Source organism: Phaethon aethereus, assembly GCF_964289735.1.
Source record: "Phaethon aethereus genome assembly, chromosome: 2".
Lineage (NCBI taxonomy): Eukaryota > Metazoa > Chordata > Aves > Phaethontiformes > Phaethontidae > Phaethon > Phaethon aethereus.
Window position 1 is genome coordinate 171758754 of NC_138582.1, and position 25578 is coordinate 171784331.

General features: G+C 57.6%; 1 protein-coding gene across 2 annotated transcripts in view; it reads left to right on the forward strand.

The window, feature by feature from the left end:
* Positions 1–25578, forward strand: part of LOC309417833 (arf-GAP with GTPase, ANK repeat and PH domain-containing protein 3-like) — a gene marked incomplete at both ends in the record, with an annotated part of 85779 nt that overhangs the window by 43967 nt on the left and 16234 nt on the right. For both annotated transcript variants that reach the window (XM_082015400.1, XM_082015401.1), the window contains 5 exons: positions 10587–10645; positions 17413–17500; positions 17690–17775; positions 18097–18238; positions 20469–20603. In XM_082015400.1, coding sequence (XP_081871526.1) covers positions 10587–10645; positions 17413–17500; positions 17690–17775; positions 18097–18238; positions 20469–20603 — 510 coding nt within the window. The remainder of the gene's footprint in view (positions 1–10586; positions 10646–17412; positions 17501–17689; positions 17776–18096; positions 18239–20468; positions 20604–25578) is intronic.

Below are 25578 nucleotides of genomic sequence, written 5' to 3' on the forward strand. Positions count from 1 at the left end.
AGGGACCAGCGCAGGAGCGGCACTGCTGGCAGCCTGAGCTCTGCTGCTGCGCAGGTGCTGCGCAGGGAGCTCAAGGGGCTCGTTCCTGCTGGTCCTCCTTGTCCGTGGGGCTCGCTGTGCCTGCCGGGGAACGTTCCTGGAGGCTCTTTAGGCTCCGGGTGGGTGGCTGAGGCTGCCTTCGTGCGCTATGGGGCGAAGGGACGGGATACTGCTGCTGCACTATTTGTGCTGCGCTCCCGGGGGGCTGTGCCGCTGGCAGGGGTGCCCGGGGCTGGGTGCCGGGTGCTGGCTGGGTGGCAGGAGGTTCCCAGGCGAGGGAGGCTGCGCTCATGGCTGGGGAATGTGGGTGTATCCAGGCAGGGAGGGCTGTGCCTTGCCCGTGCAGCGAGGGGCCTGTTCCTGCTTGCTGGTGGCTTCTAACAGGAGCTGCGCCAGCAGCAGCCAGCCCGGCAGCCACATTCCCAGGGGAGCAGCTGAGGTTGAGCACTTGTGTTGGTGTCCTCGCCCCTCACCTGGCTGCTCCACTGGGACAGGTAGGAGCTCCCTTTGTCTGACCTTGTCCCAGGGTCCATCTGCTGGAGAACCTTCTGAGGCTTTGCTGGAGAGTGCCAGAGTGGGCTCAGAGCCATCTCTAGCAGTGACCAGCCAGCTAATGCGAGACCACTGTTTGTCAGGGTGGTTAGCATTTGCCACCGTGGCTCATACTGGAGGCGCAAGCTCGGGGATGACCTTTCCGGACTGCCTCTGGGACTGTGGCTCGTTGCAGCAAAGCGAGCCCTGCTTGCTGGAGCTGCGAAGTTGTCACTTTGGTTCGGTCTTCGCTTGGAACACCATTTTTGCCATTATCTGGTTGCACCCAGTCAAGCTATGTCCTCCTGGGGTCAATGAGATGCGAAGTTTGCAGATCAAAGCTGCTCTTGCTTGTCCTGTCTTATGTGTCCTTTCTCCCCACGGTCTCCCCACTCAGCATGTCTGGCTCGCTCCAGTGGGAGCTGTGAGCCTCTAAGCCAGGACACCGTAGATTGGATGTGCACAACCTTAGTAGTGCTCCAACATGGACTTGCTGGATGTGGCAGCTCAGGAGATCTCTGCCCTGTTCCTATTTCAGACTTGTGGGCCAATAGTGTTTCTAATACCCTCTCGACATCTTTGATGCTTTATGCTAGTGCTGCCCACCTTAGCCCTAGGAAAACTGCCGATACAGTCCCAACACGCCCTCCCGAGGGGGTGCAGCTGCAGTTGTGGTTATCAGCTCTTTGGAAAAGCTGGATATGTGAGCCTAGGCAGAGATCCAAGCCAACACTGCTCCCCTGTTTCCAGTACCTGGCGTATTTTGTTTACAGCAAGCTGAGATCTCCTTTCTGCACTCTGCGGTGTAGACGTACCCAAGGGTCGAAAAGCCCACCCCACCGGAGAGTCAGGAGGGCAGCTGCAGTGCTGCTTCCCCAGCCCTGCTGAGACCTCCACTGGACTGCCCGGCTAATGCTCGCTCCCTGCTGATGGAGGGGTTCAGCCGGGACCAAGCACAGGGAGGGGTGATGAGGGGAATGCGGAGTTTGTTACCCGAAAAAAGACGTAAGGAGCCGGTCTTGTGTAGCAGAATGAAGGCTGACAGGGCGTGTGATTTTCTGTAACTGCACTGAGGGAGGGCAGGAGCCCTTGGAGCTTGAGAGCAAAGCCAACACAGAGTCTGGCCAGCTTGGACTGACCACAGATAATCACGGCCAGCGGTTCAGAGCAACATATCCAAGGCACAGGCTTGGAAAAAGTGGGCTGGTTTGGGGTTGGCACTTTCCTTGTGCATGGAGGGATCACGTGGTGGGTGCACCACCTCCAACAGTGAGATCTAGACACCAAAGCTCAGGGAGTATTTCTCACAACCATGTCCCCTCTCCCAGAAAGATGCCCTGCTTTTTAAGGTGCTTTAAGGTAACTCCCTTTACTCTCCTGTTTGGTGTTTGGCCATGCGGTGGAATAACGTGTAGGGCATGTGTGAGGGAAGACTACTGGGAGAAGAGAGGTGTGTATTTACATTAATGAGGTGAAGTTTGCATAGTGAATTGAGTAGATTATGATATGTATCATCTCTTGTTGGTACCTGCCTCAGCTTAGCTGGGAGTGTTGGTGAGGAGCAGAGATGTCATGCTGGGTTTAGAGACCATGCCTTGGATGCTGAATCCAGCTTGGTGTCCACGCTTCAGAAAATCTTAAGATATCAAGGAAGGAGTTGTCGGGACAGCAATCTGCAAGGCCTAATTCTCGGGCTGAGATCGGAGGAGATGTGCGTAGTAGGTGCAGAGGTGTTCTGATGACAGTCTACCGGCATCCATAGGAAGAGGGAACTTCGAAAAACAGTGCCTTTTTAATCTCAACCTGCCATTGCTTGTGGGCTTAAACAGCTAGAGCTGAGGTCAGACAAATTTGGAGCAGGTTTTTACTGTCGAGGTAGGTCCCCACCAAGTGCTTGTGTTGGGGAAGCGGTGCGTTATCTGTCCGTCCACCTCACTAGCTCTGCTGGGTTGTCCCTTTCAGCAGACCCTTTCCAGCTGCCAGAGCAGAGAGGATTTGGTAGGGTTCTTTGGTCTGTGTGTATTCGGATGTGAACTGGAAAGTAGTAGGTGCCGAGTGGCTTTTCTGAAGTCTGCACTGCGCAGCACACGTAGTGTGATGGCACCAGCTGCTGCCGTGCGCGGCGTAGCAAAGGAACAGGGGTGGCAGTTCGTAATCGCGCCCTTTTTTCCCAGAGGTAGGCAAGATGCTCTCCTTGCACTGCCTCAAAGTGTTTAAAGCTCTGGTGAGATAATCCTTGCTAAGATCACGTTGTGCACAGGGTATCTGCGTCGGCTAAGCTCTCTGACGGGAGCGCTGGCCTCAGCCGTGTTGTGCTTGACTTGGAGAAATCTCTCTTCCTGCCAGCCTTGCCGGGGTTGAGTCTTTATCAAGCCTGGCCTGGAAAACGTGGCTCTGCCCAGGCATGTCGCACTCTGCTGCCCTTTCACCTGCGTGTGCGGGCAGATGGGTACTTTGGAACCTGGTTTGTGTGGGCACTGCTGTGTTTGCTCAGCCTCTGACCTGGTTTCAAGGCTGGGTTTAGTGTCCAGGGTTTCAGTGTCCAAGTTTGTTCCACAGCGGCTTGGATAATGAGTTAGTTAATTATTAGCTGCTGTGTGTGGAGACCAAGTGTGTCTGGCAGTAGCGCTTCTGAAGCACAAGGTAGATGAACCTGCTACGCTTCATCCTATGAAGGGAGCAGCCTGGGTGAGGAGTCAGTTCTGCCCGGCCAGTCCCTTCCTCCTCCCAGCGTTGCAGCAGCAGGTGGATGCCAGCAGCAGCAGCGGGTCCGTGCTGCCATGGCTGGATTGCACTCTAAAGGGAGAGGGGGCTATTGTGTCCAGCCCCTGAGATGGAGGATTCTGGTCTTGCCTCCTTGGTGTGTGACGCTGCCTGTCCCTCAGCTGTGGTCTGGTCTGTAGGACAGTGGTGTCCAGGGTGGCTGCCTGACCGAGGGACATCAGCTACGTAGAGTGCCTGCCCCTTTTCGTGGTAGGGACTCTGCGCACCGTAACTTCCAAACGTCCATATGGGGCCTCCACGTTCTGCAGTGACGCTGCCTGTGCCTGGAGATCTCCATGAGCAGAAGTATCTGGGCAGAAACACAATTGGCCTGAACCTCCTTTTTCCAGGACAGGTCACACCGATTGCCTCTCTTGCGTGGCTGCGTCTTGCAGCCAAGGCCACCATTTGGCTGTGCCAAGGCTCTTGGTGTGCAAGCGGTGCCGTGAGTCCACTGTTTCTGCTTTTGAGGTCAGATGCGCGTGGGGAAGGTATTCAACCGCAGCGTTGACAATCTGGTCTCTTCTGTGTTATTAAATAACAAAGAGAAGAGGGAGGAAAGAGTGACTGGGTGTGTTTTAATGTGAAATACCAAATGATACAGCTAGTCCAGCAGTGAAGCTCATCACGTAAATCACTACTCCCTGGTGCCTACATAAACCCTAGTGATGGGGGAGACAACAGTTCATTAGGGTGTTACCCCGGTTGGAGGCAATCTCTGCTAAACAAGCTTGTACCGCAGCTCTGGCACCGTGTGGAAGGTGCTAATGCTGACCTGCCTGCCTGGATTTCGGTTAGTGTGTTATGTCAGGTCAGGTCACTGGTGGCTTGCTGTGTGCTGCCTCGTGGTCGCTGTTTCTCCCCGGAGAAGACGGGGATCTCCAGCCTCTTCCAGTGGGGAACGGTGCCTGAGTGGCTGGTGTCATCCCCTGCGCCTCCCACTGCTGGGCGCAGCCGGCTGGGCAGTCGAAGCCCCGTGGGTGCGGAGGGTCTGGCAGCCCTGGAGGGGGCCGGTTTCATCGGGGGGGGACTCCCACACCTGAATCCCCCTCCTGCAGCAATGGGCTTGGACCTTCCTTAGGCTGACGTGGGTGCGTAACAGACGCACGGCTGCACGGAGAGCGTAGTATCATACTAACAGAATTTATACTGGTGAAGTGCAAGAAATCTCCATATGCTGCATTTTAGTCACAATCAATCAACACTTGGGATGGACGCAGCTGACGTCAGCGAGTCGCGTCAGCATTCTTTGGCAGTCAGGCACTTGGCCTATGCCTGTTTTGGGCGATTGAGAAACTGCTCTTGAGGTGCCTTTCTGACAGCCCCATGGGCGCCACGCGTGCCTGCCCGCACGTGGCTGCTGCGCTCGCTTCTGCGAGAAGCTGCTGGTGGAGGAGGAAAGTAAGTGCGAGAAAACGGCGGGGGGGTGCTCTGTGCTGGGGGATTACCTGAAAACCAAGTGATGGAGCCAGCCCTGGGGGTGCAGGCGCAGAAGGCTGCGGGGCGCGGGGGTTTGGGTGACGTGAGAGCTGGCTGACGAGGCGTCTTTGGGTCTGCGAATGGGCGTGTCAGGACTAGGCGCGGGTCTCCCGGATGTCTGCGTGGCGTGCACGGGTTGTGCGCATCCCCTGGCGTGATGAGAGAAGGGTGATTGGTGTGCCCTGGGAGCAGAGCGGTGAGTGTGTGAAAAGGACCGAGGGCCAGTTACAGTGATGGGTTTGAAAGACTCAGTGGTGGCATGGCCCCCAGCCTGATGTGTGGAAGTGTGTTGTCCTTCAGATCCTCGGGCCTTCCCGGGTGGTCTTGAGTACCTTTTCTAGGTGGTAGGTGGGAATGGTGTAAGTCAAGGCTTCACGTTTAGTAATGGTGATTCTTCAGGTGCTGCAGGAACTGCCACATCTTTTGGAGCCTGCTGTTGGGGGCACTTGGGCAGGAGGACATGCATGCTACAGGCTGCTGGTTGGTGCAGCTGGAGGCACTTATTTTTCCTCCTTTTGACAACCAGAGCCAAGCTTCTCCCCGTGGTCTGCAGGGAGTGCTAGAAGTGTACGTGTGGGAATACTGCTTTATTAACCGAGGAACCCGGGGAAGCTGACGCTAAGGCCTCCTGGTTTTGAGGAGTTTCAGCTTTCCGGCACCATTAAAGCAAGCCCCAAACGCACTGCAGGACGCTCGTCCAAAGCCAGAACTGAAGACTGGCTGGTTGGTGCCCGCAGTCAGGCGTGCAGGGGAGCTCAGTCCAAGGGCTCTTCCCTGAGTAGCCGCCGTTCTGCGCAAGACTGACTCGCTGTGGAGCGAGCTGGGTGTTTCGGGAAGTGGTGCTGGAAGGCGTGCTGCACGACACCGTGACGCTCCTCCTTCTACGCTCTTGGAGAAGCTGGGAAGCTTCCGAGGCGTTCCGCGACGTGCAGGCAGAGGACATGTACCCACCCCAGTGTGTGGACATGTGCGACCTCCTCGCATCACTTCTCCGCTTCGCCCGGGCACTGCCTTGCTGCATCTCTAATCTTTGCGGCAGAAAACACTTCGAGCAGCTCCATCCATCCACTCAGCCGGTGGGGAAGGGCAGAGGGCGAGTGGGTCTCAGCGTGAGGAGTGGTGCTCCATGCGGGTGGTTTAGGGTCAGGGTGGGATGTCCTCCTGAACAAGAGGGGCTTTTGTTCATGTCGGGGTTCCTTAGCGGGAGGGTTTGTGTGTACAGGTACGGGCATGGCGTGTGGATATGTGGGTCTCCTGCTCCTGGCGCCTGGGACCCTGGTGCTGGAGGGGGCCGCAGAGGGAACCGGCCCCTCCCAAGGTCTATGTCTCAGTAATTTTTCCAGCCAATTGTGAAGGAATCCCATGGCTGTCTCCGGTTCAAGGCCACTTCCACCTTAGTCTCTGTTCCTTTGGTCTCGTAGTCTGTAAGCTCTTGCTTTTACCCTCCTGGGTACTGGAAGAAGAGTGGGTTCATTTGTACCTCTGTGAGCATTTATACTGAGGGTATTGCGGCCTTGAAACGCTGCAGGTAGAGCACTGTATCGTTGCAGCTGGCTCTCCTGCAGTGAAGTGGCTGGGCAGACTGGGTAGGGTCAGTTGCTGGAGCCGCGTGGGACCTTCTGGTACAGCCATCTTGCCTTCCTCCTGGTGCGGGTGAGATGCGTACACAGCCACATGAGGAGTGGACGTTCCTTTTCTGCTAAACAGGAGGTACCGGAGGAGGACAGCAGAGAGGGTGGAACGTGCGCAACGGCTTCCGCACGAGGAGCAATCCAACAGCTGGGACTCCGCAGCGTGGAAAAGAGGGGCTACGGTGAGGGACGGGGCGGTGCTGGTCAGGCTGGCTAGGCATGTTAGCTCACCCTGGTACAGGCGCTGCGGGCTTCCAGCGCAGTCAAACCTAAAACAGAAGAGAGTGGATTTTCAAGGAATGGGTGAGCTGAAACCCCTTGCTACAGGATGATGTGGAAGTGAAATTTTATATGGTTTTAAAAGGAGACGGACTCAAAGGAGAGTTTTTTGAGGTTTACTAAATGGAGAACCGCAAGAGATCCTTGAGCTGAAGAAGTCAGCAAACAGCTGTGGCATCAGTGTCATGTACTCGCACCATATTCCTACTCTTCCTGGGTTCCCAGGTGCCAAATGGTGCTGGAGGTGACGTGCTGGGCTGGGCAGACCCCCAGTCCGAATCCACATGGCCGTTCTCGGGTAACGTTCTCGGCAGCCTCATGCCTCTCCCTCCTGCCCTCAGCAGAAGCTGCTCCCGGGTGAAGCAGCCCCCACTGCTCCCGGGGCGGGGAAGCGGCCCCTCGGCAGGGGCGGGAGGACACCCTGCTCCCGGTGGCGGCAGAGCTGGGATCTGGTGCCGAGCAGCCCAGCTGCAGTCTGAGCGGATTTCCCAGCAGCAGAGGCGTGAGCTGCAGGAGAGTGCCCAGCGCCGGGCAGTGCCCTGCGAGGCCTGTCCCGCGCCCGGGCAAGCCCTGCTCCCTGCCCCGGGGGAGGGACAGCCCCGTCCCCTGCCTGCAGCCGAAGAGCAGCCGCGGTCTGGGGGCGGCGAGCTGGACCAGGCAGGAAAGGCCTCGCCCCGCGTCGCCCGGTGTTGAAGCCAGACGGTAGCGCGTGAGCTCCTGGGTGGTGGCTGCTGCAAGCTGGGGCACGGCGCAGCTGAGGGAGGCGCAGCGCAGGTGAGTCAGCGGGCACCGGCCGCGTCCTCCCCGCTGCGCGCGAGGCAGGCGTGAGTGGTGACAGGAGAGCGGCGCTGCCGGTGTTCCCAGCCCACTCCTTGGTGCCAGCGGGGCTGTCGCTCGGGCGTGGGGATTTGCGGCGGCAGGAGCTCCAGCGGCACCGTGCAGAGAGGTGCCGGTGCCCTGGCACGCGCTGCTGAGCAGGGACGGTGCGAGTGCAGCCGGCGTGCCGGGCTGCCCTGGGGCCCGCGGACTGACGGTGCCAGGCGCGCGCTGGGATGCGCCGGGTCGATCGCCAGGGCCGGCTGGTGGCCTGGGCTAGAACTCGGGCTTGGCACGCGTCGGGCACCGATCGACCAGCAGAGGTGCGCAGGCTGTATGTTGGCATTTCGAGTTAAGCGTGCTAATGATAGTTAATAATTTAATGTGTTGTATGGCTGTGTGGTTAAATTGGCATTGTCGCAGTTATTTATTGGTATTGAGATTTACTCGGAGGCCTTCACAGCAAGTCAAAAATCAAACTTGCTAATGAGCTCCTGAACCTTGGTTAAAAACCAAAGATCTGTTAGTATAGTTAGCAAAGGAGGCAACTAGCAAAAATCTGGACTATTTCTCTACCATGAGCATCTGGGAACAGAAGGAGAAGAGAATAGCCTGCCCTCTCCAGGTCTCTGTCTCTCTCTTCTTTCTTAAGGCCAAGTTGGCGAGTGCATTTACTTGTGCTCCACTCAGAACCCCTTGAAAAATCTGCTGGGTTTTTGTCAGCTTTTTGTAGTTCAAGAGCAAGGGAGATGGAGTGAAGCAGTGCACGTATGCTGCCTGCTCCAATCTGGAGGGAGGGAATGCCAGTAAAGGAGTCGGCACCAGTGGTGCTTTAGTTAACTGGCAAAGGGGCTAAGCGGAGCAGAAGTTACAGGTGGAGGTGACAGGTTTCTGTAGACCAAGTAATGCAGTTGGCAATACAGGTGTGCTGTTGGCTTTTTGAAAGGGCTCAAGAACTTACCGTTTTCCTTCTAACTTAATAGTTGTTTTAATAAAGATTTTATCTCCACCTAAAAAGAGAAAGGATAGGTGAAGGACAGAGACCGTGAAGAAACAATTCCTCTTAAAAACCTTCATGATGGTTATAAATAACCTTGTGTTACTGCATCAGACTTGTGTCTTATTTGTCTGTAGGTTCAGAAAAAAATTGTTAATAAACTAGTATATGAGTGGTAAACTCTAGGTGTGAGCACCGTATTCTTACCTTTTTTTGACATGATGGAAACACGCGCCATGCCTGTGGGTGTCAATGGCTGCACGAGTGCCATGACGGAGGCAGAGCGGTGGATCATCTTTTTCTCCACTTGTGCACGCCGAGCAGCGGGGGTCCAGCGTGCAGATGTGCGGGCACGAAGGGCAGGGCCCCCGCCGGCCCTGTGGCTGCCGGCAGCAGGAGCAGACTCTTCCCCATGCAGCTTTGGGCCGCGCATCTCCCACCGGTTGCCCAGGTGAGATGGGGAGAGATGGGATGCGGCGTTAGCCTGGAGAGGGACGGTTGCAGCCGTTGCACGTCCAGCCTTCCCTTGGGGGTTATGAGGGCAGGAGCATGAACTGGGGTGAAGATGGTCATTGCCTGGCTTCTGGCAGGGCTGCAGAGCCTGGCGTGGCCCTCTGATCCTGCCTGGGTCTGGCGGCATCTCCTGCAGCGCCGTGGTGTCAGCAGCGCCCTGGTGTCAGCCTGCGGTGCTTGGCGCAGTCCCAGATGAAACACCTACTCGGCAGAGACCTGCAGCCGCCAGCTTGCCCAGCTGGTTCGGGCAGTGCCGGTGCAGACGCCAGAGCTGGGACTTGCACCGCGAGCGTGGCGGCGGGGTCGGGGCCGTGGGGAGCAGCGGCAGGCAGGGGGGAGCCGCCGGGGCAGGGAAGGGCGGCCGCTGTGGGGACCGGGCAGCAGAGCAGCTCTGGAGCCATCCTCCCTTTGGCCTGGCGTTCCACTGCAGCCTTGGGTGACACGAGCAGCGGTAGCGCCCGGGACGTCATGTTAGTTGCTGCCCGCGGTTGGGTCTCGTGGATTCGCCTCTTCCCTTTCTGAACCCATCTGAGACTGCCATTGCTGCAGTAGTCTGTGGCAGCCAACTCAGCACGTTCGTTACAGGTTCTCGAAGCAGCAATGCTCCCACAGGTTTCCGGTCTCCAAAAATCCTTTATCATTTTTACACCATTAACACACGGCAAGTGCTTCTCCTTTGTGTCAGTTCCTCACCCCGCAGCATCTGGCTGTGGGCGGAGGATGTACTCCCTCGTCCAAAGCAAATGAAGGACTCGGGTTTTGTTAGGAGTGGCTGCTGGCTACTTCTGATATTCAAGGTGTTCTCCAGGCTCTTGCTCCTCCTCCAGTGAGTCTGGTTTTATTTGGGAAGTCTGTTGTTTGACCAGCTCCTGGAGGTTGTCTGGATGTAAATGAAGCGTTTGTGATTTCTGTGGCAGGAGAGAGGGTGTTCCCTGCGCCGCTCAAAGCCGTGCCTGATTGTTACAACCTTTTTAAGCCTATTACAATGTTCTGCAAATTACATAACATACACATAATTAATTGTGTTCACTTTCAATCACGAGCATAGATTGTAGCGTGCCTTCAGCTCTTCATCTGCACTCCATACGACACGCCAGTATTGCAGCCTGAGTGCAGCACTCGGGGCACTGCTTTCGCCGGGATGTGCCCTCGTTCTGGGGTCCTTCGCAGCATGTGCTCCGACAAGGCATCTGGTCACTGGTGCTCCTGTCATCCCATGTGCCTTGAGGAAGCGGATGCTGTAGGGCTTTTTGTGCTCCCGCAGGCAGGAGGGAGGGTCCCCAGCCCATGCTGCGTGGGCTCTGCGCTGCCTTGCTGCCCTTGACTTGGCCGCTCCTTCCCACCCGGAGCTCAGGCTGCAGAGCCTCCCAGGCACGGGCAGTGCCAGGACCTCGTGCAGCTTCATGTCTCTAGGCAAGGTGGAAGGGAGGGAAGAGCCATAAATTTGCCTGGAGGGAGCAGCGGAGGGTGGCAGGATCCTTGCTGGGTTCTGGAGGGAGACCATGGTGCCCTGATGATTTCTCCTCTCTGTTCTGCAGATTCGTTTGTGAACAGCCAGGAATGGACCCTGAGTCGCTCGGTGCCTGAGCTGAAGGTGGTGAGTACTCACGACTCGTGCCTCGGATACCCCTGGTTCTCTGGTGCTGCTCCAGATCGCCAAGAAAAACCCATGTTTTATTGTGGCCAGGTGGAAATGCATAGGTGCTCCCGGAGGAGCTGGGGCTGCTGCCGTGCTGGGGCAAGGCAAGGGCTTCTTGGTGGCTCACGCTTGTAAGGGAAAGGGTGTTGATCTGGGAGAGCACTTGGACGTGAAGGTCGAAAGGCAGTATTTGAGCACCTTGCCCTTCCTGCTGGCCATAGCAGAGCCGTAACTGCCGACCAGGTACTGCTGCATGGGCTGGACCTTCTGGCGTAGCAGAAGCAGGGGCAGATCCTGAGCCGTGGTTCGGGCACGCATCCACGGTTGTAGCCCTCAGAGCAGGCGTCCCAGTGTGGGAGTTGCCTGTGTGGGACGTGTCACTTCTCCGTTTGAGCCTTGGTGACCAGCTCTGCGCTGGTGCTTCCCCGGCCTCCTCCCAGACGTGCCTGCCCCGCGGTGTCCCTGCCGCGGAGGCGTGCTGGTGGGATGAAACTGTCACCTCTGGCGCTTTGTTCTGCCAAACAGAGGGGATGAATCTCCTCCAGTTTGTCAGCGCAGGGCGGGTTTCCAGGGCCGTTCCCAGGCTTCATCACCTACTTGTGGGCTACAGGCTGTGGCAGGGGGGCTGCCTCTGCCCCCCTCTCACCCCCGACTCGCTGGTGGCGATGAGCTCGTAGGCTGGTTTGGGCACTGACGGAAAGGCACCCTCGGCAGCTGTGCCGCGAGCGCGGGGGTAGCGCTGGGAGGGACGTCGGGGCGGGCGGGACGCCGCAGGTGCTTCCGAGTGTCTGTCTGTCTGTTCTCGGGCACCTGGGCAATCTGTTCCACCGCTTCGCTCTTCTCACGCTCTCCATGGCAGCCCTTAACTCCCTTTGAAGACTGTTGGCATGTCTCCCTTCTGCCCTTTCGAGATTAATTTTTTTCAATCTTAATCCGGGAAACAAGAAGCGTTTTTGCAAAACATACCAGCACCATGCTGCGACAATTTTTCTTATCTGCAGTTAAGTAAAAATTAAAACAAACTTTGAATATTCATTTGTTAGTTTGGCTTGTACAACATGTGTCTGTTTAAAAATATTCTTGCAGCTATTCTCTGTATTGCCTTCTGACATTTTAACATTCTGCAGGCTGCAAAACAGTGCTGCAAGCTAAACAAACCTAAAGCTTTTAGTTCTTCCTCAATTAGCACAATCCTTGTCCCATGTTTTCCATGACCTCCGGGGATCTCTGTTGCTCCAGGGTTTCATCCAGCCGATGCAGCTCTTCCCGAAAGCCCGGGGGCCTTTCAGAGCCCTGGTTCGGTCCCCGCCTTGCTGGGCTGAAGCCGTTTCTGCTGTGGCTCGGGTTAGGCTGCAGCAGCCGCCTGCGGCGGGGCCGCTGTGCTCGGGCAGGCAGACCTCTGGGCGGTGGGGCGGTCAGCCGGGGTTCTTCCTTCTGCGGCTGCGCCGCGAAGGAGGTGGTGCAGCGGCAGAGCTGCTCCTGCCTGGGTCTGGGATGGCGGGCAGCCGGCGGGGAGGAGGAAGGCCAGGCAGGTCCTGAGCTTTCGGGCAGGTGCCTAAGGGGTCCCTTCCGCACCGCGCTGCTGTGGCCCTGGCTGCGCCGTGGGTGCCTACGGTGCCTCCTTGCCTCGGCTCCCGTCTCGCCCGCCCCAGCGGCGCGGCCGTCCTCGTCTGTCGCAGGGCCCAGCTCTTCTCCCCGGGCCTCTGCAGGCACATCGGTCTTTGAGGAGGCGTCCCGAGTTACCGTGGTGTGGAAGGGGTCCCCGCACACCACCCATCCTGGAGTCCGTATGGGAATCGCTGAATAAATGGCTGCGACTTGGCAAGAAACATTCCCAGGCTTCGCTCCCTTCCAGTTTTCAAGCAGCCCTCCCCTTGGCTCCCGGCTCAGCCTCACCAGCCCCGTCCTCAGAGGCATGCTCGATGCAGGAGGTGCTGCAGGTGGAGCAAGGTCGTGCCTGCGCGGCTGGCACGAGGCGCAGCGGCAATCTCAGCGGTGCTGCGTAAGCGGCTCCTGTGGCAGAGCCACCCAGTCCTCGGTCCTGCCTGTGTGGCGCTTCACCACGTGCCACCGTGAAAAATGGGTCTGAAACCAAAAGACATCCTAGTGCAGGGCAACACGGGGTCTTCTGATAAATGGCAGAGCGCCCGGTTATGACGGGAGGGGCTGGCACGAAGCGCTCCCTCTGTCTCTGATCGGCGAGTCCTTCTCCCCAAGGGAGACCTATGCTGAGCCTATGGCCCCAAGATTCATAATTCTGTGCGTATGGAAAACCACGGGTTCACTGGGGGCTTCTGTTTCATGGCACATAAGCGTTGAAGGCAGCCCACATCCCTCCTTCTGCAGGAATGAACTCTTTCCTTTACCTCCTGCAGGAGGTGAGGATCTTGCCGCTTTCTTCCCTGCTTACTTTCCCATTTGCACCACAAGCGGTCAGTCTACTTTCTCTAAGGTTTTTTAATAACTGGATGTATTTAAGTTATGTATATTAAGTTATGTTACCATGAAGCTTCCTCCACCTGCTGCAGGCTGAGGGGGTCTGCATGTGGGAGTAAGGCAGCGATTCCTGCAAGCCTTGCCTTCGCTGTGGGAACGGCACAAAATGGTGCCTGTTGGCGGGGACTCGTCCCCCCGCCCCGATACGGGGCCATAGCAGCCCTTCGCTGGCCAGCACAGAGGCAGGCTGCGTTCTCCCGTTCTCCCGACACGTCCTAATACAGAGGTTTCCATGGTGCCTACACCCCACGTCTTACTTTGGTTTGCTGCCTCTAAGGGGACACGTTCCTCAAGACTGTCAGTTCTGTTTGAACTTGTTTGTAACAGCAGATGAGATTAAGCAAAGCAGAAGTGTATTTCTGCAAGACGTAGGTCAGGATTTTGGTTATAAGCAAACAAAGCGTAAATGAGGTTCTATCCAAGTTTGAGAGCGCTAAATATTGTTGGAATGTTTAATCTCTGATGTTGCGGCTAGCCTGAGCACGGAGCTGAGCCCCCAGCTGCCTGCTCTGCTCTGCGTGGTGGGCTCCGCAGTTTCTTCTCTGTCTTCACCCCTTTATGTCGCAGCCTGCTCACGCTGCCATCGAAGCGTGGCGGAGGCAGGGAGGACTCAGCCAGAGGAGGGGGTGCTACCTTCATTCGTAACGCAGGCCATGGCGTTCGTGTAGCCCTTACGTCTTCACTTGGCTCCAGAAGCACGTGTGTGTTACCTGGGAGGTTTGCAGTCTGGTACGTGTTTTCATGTGTCCGAACGCGCTGTGTACGGTCTGTGATCGCTGCTGCGGGTGACAGACCTGGCAGCGATGCGTTCGGCCCGGGCATGCCTGTGGGAGCACGTTCGCCTGCACTTCCTAGTCCCGGGCTCCTGGCACCCCGGTCCTGCCACTCGCCGGCTCCGTGCGCGTGGGCGCGAGAGGCACCGGCAAACCGGATGGTTTCCCACGCTCCTGTAGCGCGGTCTGCCGCCAGCTGAGCGCCCGCTGCCGTGGGGCCGGCGCGTCTTTGCCGCTCGCCGGGAGTGTGCGGGTAGCTCGGGGCAGGACCTGTTGCAGCGGCAGCTTTCGAGCACCTGCCTGAAAGCTGGAGAACCTGCCTGGTGGTGACTCACTCGCCAAGCTCATCCCTTTGCCTGGAAAAGGTCAGCCGTAAACTCCTCTTTGGTGGCAGAGGCAGCTTTAATGTTCCCAGCCACTCCTCCCCTCACCCCCCGCTTCTTTCGGCGCTGCTGAGGCTGTGCGTGGCTGTACTGCAGACCTGCTCTTGGCAACGGAGCCGTTTTGAAAATAGCACTGCAAACGAGCGCTGGGCCGCACGGCCTGTGCTTGACTCGCTTTGCTCCGCGGTTGCACCGACCGTGTCGGTGGCGCAGTCGGGCGAATGCGAGGTGGGTGCGGCGGGCAGGTGCGCGGTGCGGCAGGGACGGTCCCTGCAGGCCGGTGGCGCGGAGCGGAGCTCTGCGCTATTGCAGTCGGGCCGCTTCCGGCAGCACGGCGTGTCTGCCCCGTGCCGCAGCCTGCCGCCGGGCTGTCGCCACAGGCTGTGTCCGCGAGACCTGCCTGCGGTCCCCGAGTGCCGAGGCGGGCAGCAGGTCTGGGCAAGCAGGGAAGAGCCAGTGGCTGGAGCTGAAGTCGCCATGGCCCACGCTTGGACATCACGAGGAAGTGTTACCAGGCCATGTTGTACCTGGAGGACCTGCCTCGACAGTGCGGCCCTCAGTCCTGTCCCCTGGTGCAGGCGGGCAGCGCTGGGGACACCTGGGGCCGGCCGACCCCTGCCCTGGCCCCGGGGGAGCGGGAGCAGGCACAGCCCGAGGTGGTGGGCCGGCTGGGGAGAGGCCCCCCAGCCCCAGCGGGCAGGACTCGGGGCTCTTGGTGCGACATGTCCCCTGCCGGGCTAAGTCTGCGCTGAGCGCGCAGCAGGTTTCGTCTCTGGCGCTCGGAGGGGCCGGGCTGAGGTGACCGTGGATGGAGTGAGGGCACGGGGCACAGCACCCCTCGGGCAGGAGCTGGTCCTTGCTCAGCTGCGCAGGCTCTTCCCTGAGTCGGCAGGCAAGTGGAGAGCTCCGACGCCAACGTGCCTCGTGCCGGTTTCCGATACCTGGGTGACATTTGGACGCAAGTGATGGGATTGGGATTTTGATTTTGTCTCTTGTACGTGTAAGACTATGTGCTGTTTTCACAAGCGCTATTAGCTTTTCAGTGCTGTGTGCCTGCTTGAAATTTTCATCGTAAAGATACTTCTGCCTGGGTCATCCTGCACAGAAATACGCCCACCGGGCCCGCGTCGCACCTCCGTGGAGACTCTGGTATTTCCAGCAAATGCAGGCACTCCGCACGTCCCCAGTGAAGCTCGTGGTCCGATCCAGTGGCGGGTTTAGGAAGGGTGCAAGGTCAGCGGTGTACTGCCAGACGCTTTAATGTCACTGTGCATTTGCTGTGAAGCAGCCGTGGACATGCAGGGGATGTTGGATTTTCCAGAAACACGTCAGCCCTGTTGGGAGGTCTGCATGGGGATGTCTCTGGTGGCTTCCGTCTGGTAGATGTACCAGATATCTTAAAACCCAGTGAAACAGCTAGTCCCCACAATCCATGCTAATTAATCCTGGTGACAGAGAAGGAGGATGCCTACAAAAGCATTTGGGTGGATGGTATACTGGGCAACAACGACGAAGAGTTGGTGGGACAAAGCGTGAACCTTCCATAGTGGAGAAACCCCCAGCTCCGTGTTCTGTGGGGCAGTACGGGCAGGCGCTCCAGGCGGTGTTGGTGTGCCGGACACCCACCCCAGGGATGTCTCTCTGAGAGCACTGGGAGTGTGGTTTGGACATGGGAGGAGGTATAGGGTGCCCTAAAGCAGCGGTTACGTACGAGAAGACCCACGGTAAGGTCAGACTATACAAAGCCACAGGCAGGTCAGGTGCTCTTTGGGAAGCTGTGCGGAGAAGGAGTGGGAGCTTGCTGCGCCCAGGTACGGTGAACTGTGGCGCCGGCTCGGCCAGGACGGCTTCCGGGGCTCTGCACGGTGAATGACTGGTAGGAGCTTGCCAGCCTTCTCCGCCAGCCAGGACTCTGAGGTGCACCGGCCTGCGTAAGAAGTGGGTTAGGAACGTCGCTCCCGGCTCCTGGCCGAGAGTGCCTCTCCATGGGTCTGGGGCATCGGGAGGAGGGAGGAGGAGCATGGGTGGAGGGTGCCCCTGCGTCGCCCCGGCGTTCCTGCTCCATCAGAGCAACGCTGCGGCAGAGGCTAGAGGAGCACAAGGTGGGATGCTCAGTAACACAAGAGCCCACTCCGCGAGCTGCATTGTCCCCGTGGGTGTGGGGAATAGCTGTGGGATATAAGCTGGCCAGTCAGAGCTAGATTTTTTGCAAGGATGGCAGAAGATGCCTCTTTACCCCAGGACTCCTGTCCCATCGGCAGGCAAGGACACTTGCAAGCCTTCAGGCACCAGAGGTTTTATAATTTGTCAGGAAAATGCTGACATTAGGAAAAACTGGGCTGTCTGGCTGACCCATCCTGGGACAGCTACGTTCATTTTGTAGCAAATTTGTAGGGTGATCCAGACTGACAGACCCCTCGCCTAGTGTGTTTCATCCCAGTTAAATATTGATGCTAGGTATCTTTATTTTTCAACTTGGTTAAAAATTGGTGCTAGGTGTCTTTCTGTGTAGGCAGCACAGCCAGCTCCAGTGGGAAACGTGCGCTCCGCTACAGCAGCGTCACTGCCGCGGCGGGGAGCGAGCGCTGTGCCTCGCTGCTGGGATCGGAAGCAGCAGCTGTACCCAACGCGTGGCCAGCCTGCTCTCCTCCTCCCGGCAGGTGCTGTCAAGAGCTGTAACTCCCCAAAATTTGGGATGTGTGGGCTGGGAGAAGAGGGTTTTTTCCTTCAGAGTTGACTGTGGCTTGGGAGGGCAGGCACACCCCACGAAGAGCTGAAGTGGCGCCAATGGGGCTGTGCCTGCTTGGGGGAGGCGAGGGTCCTCACGACCCTCCATGTGGGTGGCTGCGCCCTGGTACCTGCTGCTCTCTGCCTGGCTGAGACCAGTTAATGCCCCCAGGCTTCCCACCGAGCACCAGCTGGGTTGTGCCCTCCCCCGTGCCCTCTCGTGGTGGTCTCTGCCCATCCCCGGCACGTGCCCGGTGACAGGTTGTCTCGCCTCGCAAGGGTGGCCTTGCGTAGAGGACGGCGTGCTGGGCGCCTGGACGGCAGGTGATGCGCGCCTCTCTTTCAGGGCATCGTGGGGAACCTGTCCAGCGGCAAGTCGGCCCTCGTGCACCGCTACCTGACTGGCACCTACGTGCAGGAGGAGTCTCCTGAGGGTAAGGTCTGGCTTCAGGGGCGCCTGGGGGGTGCTCTGGGCCCTTGCTCCTCTCCCCGCTCTACAGGCGACCCCCACCTCTGCCCCTCATCTGCCGCAGGGCTCTGCAGCCGCCCCTGGCCTTTCTTAGGGGGTTCCCTCTGCTTGCTCCCTGCCCGCGCTTGACCTGCCGCCTTGCCCTTTTCCCAAGGTGGCCGATTTAAGAAGGAGATTGTGGTGGACGGCCAGAGTTACTTGCTGCTGATTCGAGATGAAGGGGGCCCCCCCGAACTCCAGGTAGGAGCCCCGTACCTGCCTTCCTGCCCTGGCCTGCTGGAGGGATTGGGGGGCTCCTGGGGAGGCACCTGCCCGGCTGCCTCTTGGGGGCCTGGCCGTGGGAGGACGTGAGGACTGCAAGGCCCGAGCAGGGGCTACCGCTGTGGTGACTGCTGACGCCAGGGCCTCCCTGCGGTGCCAGGGAGCTCGTGCGGCAGGGCCCGGGGCAAGCGCTCGGCTGAGCCTGGCCGCCGCGCCCCGCGTGCCCGCCTTGCTGGCGGCTCCGGGCACGGGGCTCCGGGGCGCTTGTCTGGGCTGTGACGGCTGCTGTGTCTCCCTCAGTTTGCTGCCTGGGTCGATGCTGTGGTGTTTGTCTTCAGCCTGGAGGATGAGATCAGCTTCCAGACAGTCTACAACTACTACCTGCGGCTCTGCAGCTACCGGAACACAGCGGAGGTGCCGATGGTGCTGGTGGGCACGCAGGGTGAGAGCGGAGCGGCCGGGTTTCCTCCCCACATCCTCCCTGCACTGGTGACGTGTCTACACGGGCAAGAGAAGGCGGCATGCTAGCCCCGCGAGCACGTCGGGAGATCCCAGTCCGTAAGCTGTATGCGGGACAGTTACGCCGAGGCCCCTCGTCTGGGGCTCTGGAGGAGATGAGTAGTTCTGTCTCAGGCCATCTCGGCTTTCCCGCAGAGAGCTGCCGTACTTCAGGGAGCCACAATCCTCTTCAAAATGCCCAAAGCTGCTGGCGTTGCCTGCCTTCCTGGGCTCTGCCTGCAGCAGTTTGGCCCAGGCAGGAGCCAGGGCCTGGGTGAGGGAGGGTCTTCTGCTGGTGCATTGCCCTCCGTCCTCTGGGACGAGCTGCAGCAGGGAGGGTGTGGGGGGATGGCGACTTGCTGTGAGCACCCCGAGAAGGGGCCTGAGCTGTGGAGCACCGTCTCCCCTGAGGTGCTGCCAGTGCACATGGATACGGGGAAGAGCAGCAGCAGCCCAGAACTGCCCTCCCCTGCCCCTGCCCCTCCCCTGCAGGGCTGGGGACTGGGACGGAGGCCATGAGGGAACTGTCATGAAACCACAGCTGAGGCTGCCAGTGGAGACAGGAGACACAGTGCCTGGAGCCCCCACTGGGCACCTCAGACGCGCCCAAGCAAGGAGCTGCCGATGGAGAGGGGCTGCTGGGAGAGAGGGCAGCCCTTGACTGTGATTCCGGCCTTGCACAGCTTGTGTTGGAGGCAGCCTACCCTCCGAAAGCCTCGCCGTAGGTGCCCAGGAGGCAGGGAGGGGCAGCAACGAGGGCATTACTGCAGATGTCTGAGCTCTGCTCCTCCAAAATCAGTGTCCTTCCTGCCTGTAGGCCGTAAAGCACAAGCAGGAGGGAGCCTGGGGCTGCAGAAGTTGTCTGGGTGTCAGAGAGCCGGAGCAGGGGACAGAGGATGTGAGGGGAAAAGGTCTTGGCAGGACCCAGTTCCTGAGCAGTGCAACCCATTCTGGCGAAGAAGAAACCCTGAGGCTGGGAAGACGGGGTGGCAGCAGGAGGGGAGTTGCAGGGGCGTCTGCTCTGGACCCCAGATTAAGCGTAGAACAAAGTTGTTAAACTTTTGATACTTAAAGATTGTGGAATTAATGTCAGGACTGAGTGATCTTGGTTCAGGACGGCGCTAGGCTTGCAGGCATGTGCTGTGGAGGCTCAGGAGTGGGGCAAAGGAGTCGGTGATCATTGCTGGCGCAGACTTAGAGCCACAGCCTTGGTACAGTCAGGCTAAGCAACCCACTGGAGAGTTTGAGGGGGACTTTTTCACAGTGTGAGTCCCAGGACTCCTTCAGCTCCTCCTGAGAGGGTTCATTTGCAGCCCCTGCGTGTCCCTGGCATGTCTTCAAGGAAGCAGATTCCTCATGGGAAGGTAGTTTTTCCAAAACATGCGAGCATTTAGCAGCCATCTGGAATACAAATTAAGCCTGTTTTTTAGGGTTGTCCACCAAGGCCTCAACTGTGAGTGCATCCTAGTGGATTTGGTTTTCCCAGTTAACTGAAGATGATTTCGCCCTTTTGATTCTTTAGTCTGTAGGGTATGTCCTTAAGACCTAAAATGATGGAGACTGGCAAATCCATTTTACTCTGCAACTGAGGCAGACATGCAGATGAGTGCGCTGTCTTGTTGCAGCAGCCATGACCGGTGACACATGGACAGATGGCAATGTTAGTAATTTCTAGCGCATGTAGACACCGTGCATCCTCATGCAGATGAGGCTGCAGTTCGACCCAAGGTCAGTCTGTTTGCACCTTTGCCCCCAGCGCTCTGTCTGCTGTCACTGAGCGTCCTGGTGTCTTCAACAGCGGCACTGTTCATGACACGGTTATGCGAAATTGTGGTGGTGTGTCCCGTTCCTAACGTCCAGGCTGCCTTGCCTTGCCAGCCACACCTCCCACTGGTTTCTGCCCTCTGTCCTCAGAAGCGTCAGTGGCTGGATATTGGGAGGGTTGAATAAGGTTCACTGAAAAAATGGTTCATTTAGAAAGGTTCATTTAACAAATAAATTTTTCTACAAATGTGGAACTGTAATCTAAGAGATTAGTGGGATGGGAGGTGTGCTCTGAAGGTGGGTGTCTGAGTGTGTGAAGGGAGGGAAAGAGGTCAGGAGGGTGCTCTGGGACCTGCGGATAGATGGAACCAGGGTGCTTGCTTTTTAACCTCCTTCCCTTCGGTTTCCAGATGCCATCAGCGCCACGAACCCCCGGGTCATTGATGACTCTCGGGCGCGGAAGCTTTCCAATGATTTGAAGCGCTGCACGTACTACGAGACCTGTGCCACCTACGGGCTGAACGTGGAGAGAGTCTTCCAGGATGGTACCTGCGGCTGGTGGAGGGTGTCCGGGCGAGACAGGCCAGCAATGCTGTCCCAGGGAGGGGGCTTACACTACCTAGACCGCCGGCTCTCTGTTGGAATGGCGTGCTGCCGTGAGGCCAAGGGAGCTAGGCACACAGTCGTGCGCAGCGCCGCTGCTGTACACACGCAGGCTGAGTTTGAGGATTAGGACGTGCCGCATGTGTGGCAGGATTGCGGTGTGTGTGGCACGGAGGGACGTGCACGAGGGAGTGCAGAGCAGGGCCGGGCAGCACTCTTCTCCTGCCTTTCTCGCTGGGGCTGTGCTCTGGGCAGCCCCTCGCTCTGGAGAGCGGGGGGGCTGCAGGGGACGATTGCATCCCCGTGGTGGGCCTGTGCAGCGCAGCAGTCTGTGTGAGCCTGCAGAGGACTTGGGAGGCTGCAGAGAGGGTTTTGATTGCTGTTGGTGGGGGAGAGGAGGAAGCACTGCCGAACCTTTGTTAGGTAAGGGAACCTTTGTTAGCAAGGACAGCCAGATGGGCGGCTGTTCCTCATGGGAACAGTGTGGAAGAGTATTTCTGCTTAGTCTTGGAGAGGAGTCTGCATGACGGGGATGCTCTACGTGGAAGAGGGAACCTACACCACATCCTAGGAGTTTGCAGTCTGCTTAAATAAACTGGCACCCTGCGCTGTAATAGGGCTGCATATTGCCCTGTCCCTTTCCTCTACCTTGTCTTCTGGAGAGCAGCTGGGGGTCTGTGAGGAAGAGTCTGTGCAGAGCTGAGCAGCTGGAGGGGACAGAGTTGCTTTTGGAAAGGAGAGCTGTGCTGTCAGTGTTTGCAAGTGGAACAGGCGCATGGAAGAAAGTTTGGAAATAGTAGTGCAGCAGGACTGAGCCTGAATTCAAAAATCCAGCTTGGTTCATTGCAGCGAGCAAGATGGGCTGAGGGCGAGGCACAGGACTGAGGCTGTCATCGGCTTCAAGTGCCTCCATCCTCTGAGCTGGAGCTGGTGATCCCCTACATAAGTCTGTCACCTTCCAGTAACCTCCTGTTGCAGGGCTGAGGGTCGTAGTCACGGTGCTGCTCTTCTTATGCAAGCGCATGTAGAGATGTTCTGCTCTCCTGCTGCTGGTCCACCTCTGAGACAGTCTGAGAAGTCAGCCCAGAAAGCGACCTTTCAAACTGTCCCACCTAGCGCCTGGCAGCGAACCCCTCCGCATCCAGCAGCCTCCGCATTGCCTTGCTGTTCCTGGGGAAGCTGGGGTGTCCCTGTTGGGGGGGTTGCTCATGAGTCTCCCCTTCTTCCTCGTCCTCATGAGTAATGGAGGAATGGTGGAAGGAACAGCTGGGAATAGCTGATGATAGTGAATACTGCAGCGGACCTGGAAGGGGAGGATCCGCTAAACCAACTCAGCAGTTTGCAGAGCAAGTCTGGAGAGAGCAACAGCAGGTGGGCTGTGGGCACAGCTGATCCTGGCTTCTGGAAAGTGTTTGGCACTGTGTGTCACCAAATTTGTTCAGCTTGTTCCTTCAAATTGGTTCTGCTGTGTTGCTTCTCTGAAGGACAGTACAATGAGGAATAGCCGCCGGTGGGTTTGGGAAGGGGCTGGGGAAGGCACTGCAGGATTAGGTGCTGCTGTCTGTTAGGCTGCTTCTCATCCTTTTTTAATCTCAAGATGGAATGAATTGTGCTCTGGGGTTATTTTTTCCCTTTGTTGGCCATAGCAGCATAGACAACACAACTTTAAGCAATGCAATGTGCGAGATGAAAGCTCTCATGTGAGACTGGGACTCCGCTTCTAGCACCAGTGCTGCTTAGCAAGCTTGGTGGTAGACCTTGAGCTGCTGCTTGAAGGCGCAGGAGTGAGTGCTGGCAAAGCACTGTGCTTCATCTTTTGTCTGGGTTTATTCACAGCCTGTCCCTGTGGTCAGGAAGGAGGCAAGGGAGCGGGTTTGTCCATGTGAGGAGCAATGAGGCTGAGGAAATCCAGAAGACCCCAAGGAGTGTGTTAACCGGAGACTGTTCATACAAACCCGATGTCAGTCTGGGCAAATGCTGATGCTGCACGGAGCAAGGAGCGTGGGCTGCCCTGCCAGGAGGGCTGATGCTGTCCCTGGGCCAGTGAGCAGGGGAGCACTGATTTGAAGTCCAGATGGATTCTTGCCTTTGTACAGGGCAGCAGGAGGACCATTGCTGGAGTGTTGTCAAACTCGGGTGTCAGCGCTTGAAAAGGACACAGAAAAACTGTAAAGATTACAAAAAAAAAAAGCTACAAAAATTAATCAAAGGCTGGAAAAAATACCTGATAGTGAGACACACTAAAAGAGACTATCCACTGAATAAATCAAAAAGAAGACTGAGAGGTGACTTGATTACAGTCTAAGAGTATCTATGCACCTATCTACATGGGGAGAAAATCACAGATACTAAGACTCTGCAGGCTAGCAGAGAGTTAATGCTAGAAGCCAAAGCCAGTCAAATTCAAATTTTAAAGAATCCTTACTTTTTTTATAAATAACTCTCTTTTCATTAACTGTTGGAAAAAATGCATAAGGAAGTGCTGTATTCTGCATCTCTCGTACTTTCTCCAAATCCAGACGACATCCCTTTGCGGAGGAGACTCACCGCATACCCAGGTGACTGGTGCAGTATAGGCTGGGTGAAGTTTGGTGGCTGGCAGCACACAAAGGTCAGCCTGGAAAAGAGGGAGATCCTTCTGGCCTTTGGGTCTGTGTATGCAGGAGCTGTCCGCGCTGCTGCGGTTCCCTGTGCCGTGCCATAGGCTGCCTCTGCGTGCCACACGGTGCCGCGTGCCTGCTGCTGCCGTTTTGCCGGTGTCGGTGTCCTGGCCGAGTGTGCTGCTCGGAGCTCTGGAGAAAGCAGTGTGGTAACTGGGAGTTGCAAATGGAGCAGAGGGACGCACCGTCGCGTAGGAGATCTGGAGTAAATCTCAGGTACTCAATGCTCTCACCTGCCTGCTCAGCTGCAGGACCACACAGATGCTCCCGAGCATGGCTGTGGAGAGGGAAGGAATGGAGCAGGAGGCCCTGGCGAGGAGCTGAGGAGAGCTGTGCCAAACACGTCGGCCTCAGCCGTCACTGGCATCTGAAACTATTCAAGGGCGTCCAGGATCCAGTTTCAGAGGAAGCGGACTTGGTGGGATGAGGTATTTTCGCAGTGGGTAGGCAGCTTTTCCCAGTGAGCGTTGGTGGGTCCTGATGCATCTGTTTTGGGATCTGGTGGAGTGCTGGCAGTCATGGATTGTGTCAGCAGCTTGCCCTGCGTGGCAATGCAGTTACTCGTCTTCCTATCGTTTCTCCAACACAAGTTGCTCAGCCCAGACCGTGGTAGACCTGCCCCATGCAGGCAGGGGAAGATGTCGATTTCCCACAACAGAAACAGGAAGACTTCTCTACATGGTGGTCTTTGCTTTCGCTGCAAAGGTTGGCTTGCTTGTCCATGCTGTGCAGAGCATGTGCTGCAGCCCTGTTCCCAGAGAGCCCTTCCATGCCACCGTCTGGTCGAACAACGAGCAATCACTGATGACCTTTTTGGATTGCAAGTTAACGTCGTGCTGGTCTAGCATGACAGCTTGAGGGAGTGACCATCCTGCCTCTCGGTATTCAGTTGGAGGCTAAGGCTAGTGCTCTTCCTTCCCAAGCTGCTGTCTCTGCAAACGCCCCGTGGTCTGCACATGGTGCTGCTGAGCATGGAGGAAGCTCCAAGAAGGAGAACCTCGGACCTCCACATTTACCGACTGTTCAGAGGTTCTCCAGGAATTGGGTGCCTCCAGCTGTTGGGGTGCTCTCCTTCCTGCTCAGGCAGGTGCAGCAGGGACCCCTCCTCCACGCCTAGAGCAGTTCCTGGGTATTTGGTTTGTGGTTGTGTTGTGCAGGGATCTAGACCAAGTATGTGACAGTGTGTGCCACTGTAATTGTGTTGAATCTTTTGGAGCACTGAAGGCTTTGTCCAGGCAGTCAGGCTTCTGAAGGTGGCTGTGAAAAGGATGCATGGCGTGCAGGAAGGGGGGAGCTTTCTGCTTGCTGGTTTCTCGTGCGTGGTCTGGCAGAAGTCCCCCTGGAAACGCTGCTCGCTGCGTGGGAACCGTACTTCTCTCATCCTTTCCAAGTTGCTTCCAGCACCAGATGTTGTTGCAGTTACTGCTTCTCTGAAAAGATGGGACAGACTGCCTGTGGCTTCAAATACCGCAAGGAGACGACCCTGGCAGAAGCAGGAGGAGTGGGCTGTGTGCTGCAGCGTCCAGCACACGGCCGATGCCAACTGCAGTTTCAGAACTTCACCAGGGGTGGGCCCGCCCTGAGGGGTGGGTCCGTGTGGTCCCGGTGAGGTGGGAGGCTGGTACTGAACCTGCCTTCTGACTTCTTGGCTCTGGACAGGTATGATTAAAGAGCTTTTCTTCTCAAAATTGCCTTCACAGAGCTCCTGTATGCAGGAATCTCCTAGAACTTAGAGGATGCTAGGACAATAGCAACAAGCCAGCGCTGTGGGGGTGCCTCAGCTCTTGGGCTTCATTTTAAGAGTATTTCTGTACCAAGCAAAGGTTAGAGAGGGAATTGTTGAGAGCCCCTTGGCAGTGATTATCTCGGCGTTGTTCCTGAAGGGGAGGAGTGACCCAGGCCTGGTCTGGAAGCGCACAGGAGGGACAGCAGCGCTGCTGCCCAGTGCTGCGGCGGCTTCCCTGGCTTCGCCTCTGCGGCAAGGCGCGGGTGAGCTCTCCGCTCTTCCCGCTGGCCCTGGGCACTGGGGAGGACAGGCGGCGGTGCGAGGCAGCCTCCCCCGATGGCCCGCCAGACCCTGCTGCTGACGTGCTGGCGGCATTGCCGCTCTCCGTCGCTCGCCCTCAGCCGTGGGGCTGCAGACCTGGACTTCAGCTTGAAAGCCCAGGGGTGGTTCTGGCTCTCCTGCCTAGGGCATTGTTTGGGTTTCTGCATCTTGAGCGGGACAGCTGGGCGGCCGGCGTCCCTCCTTCTGCTT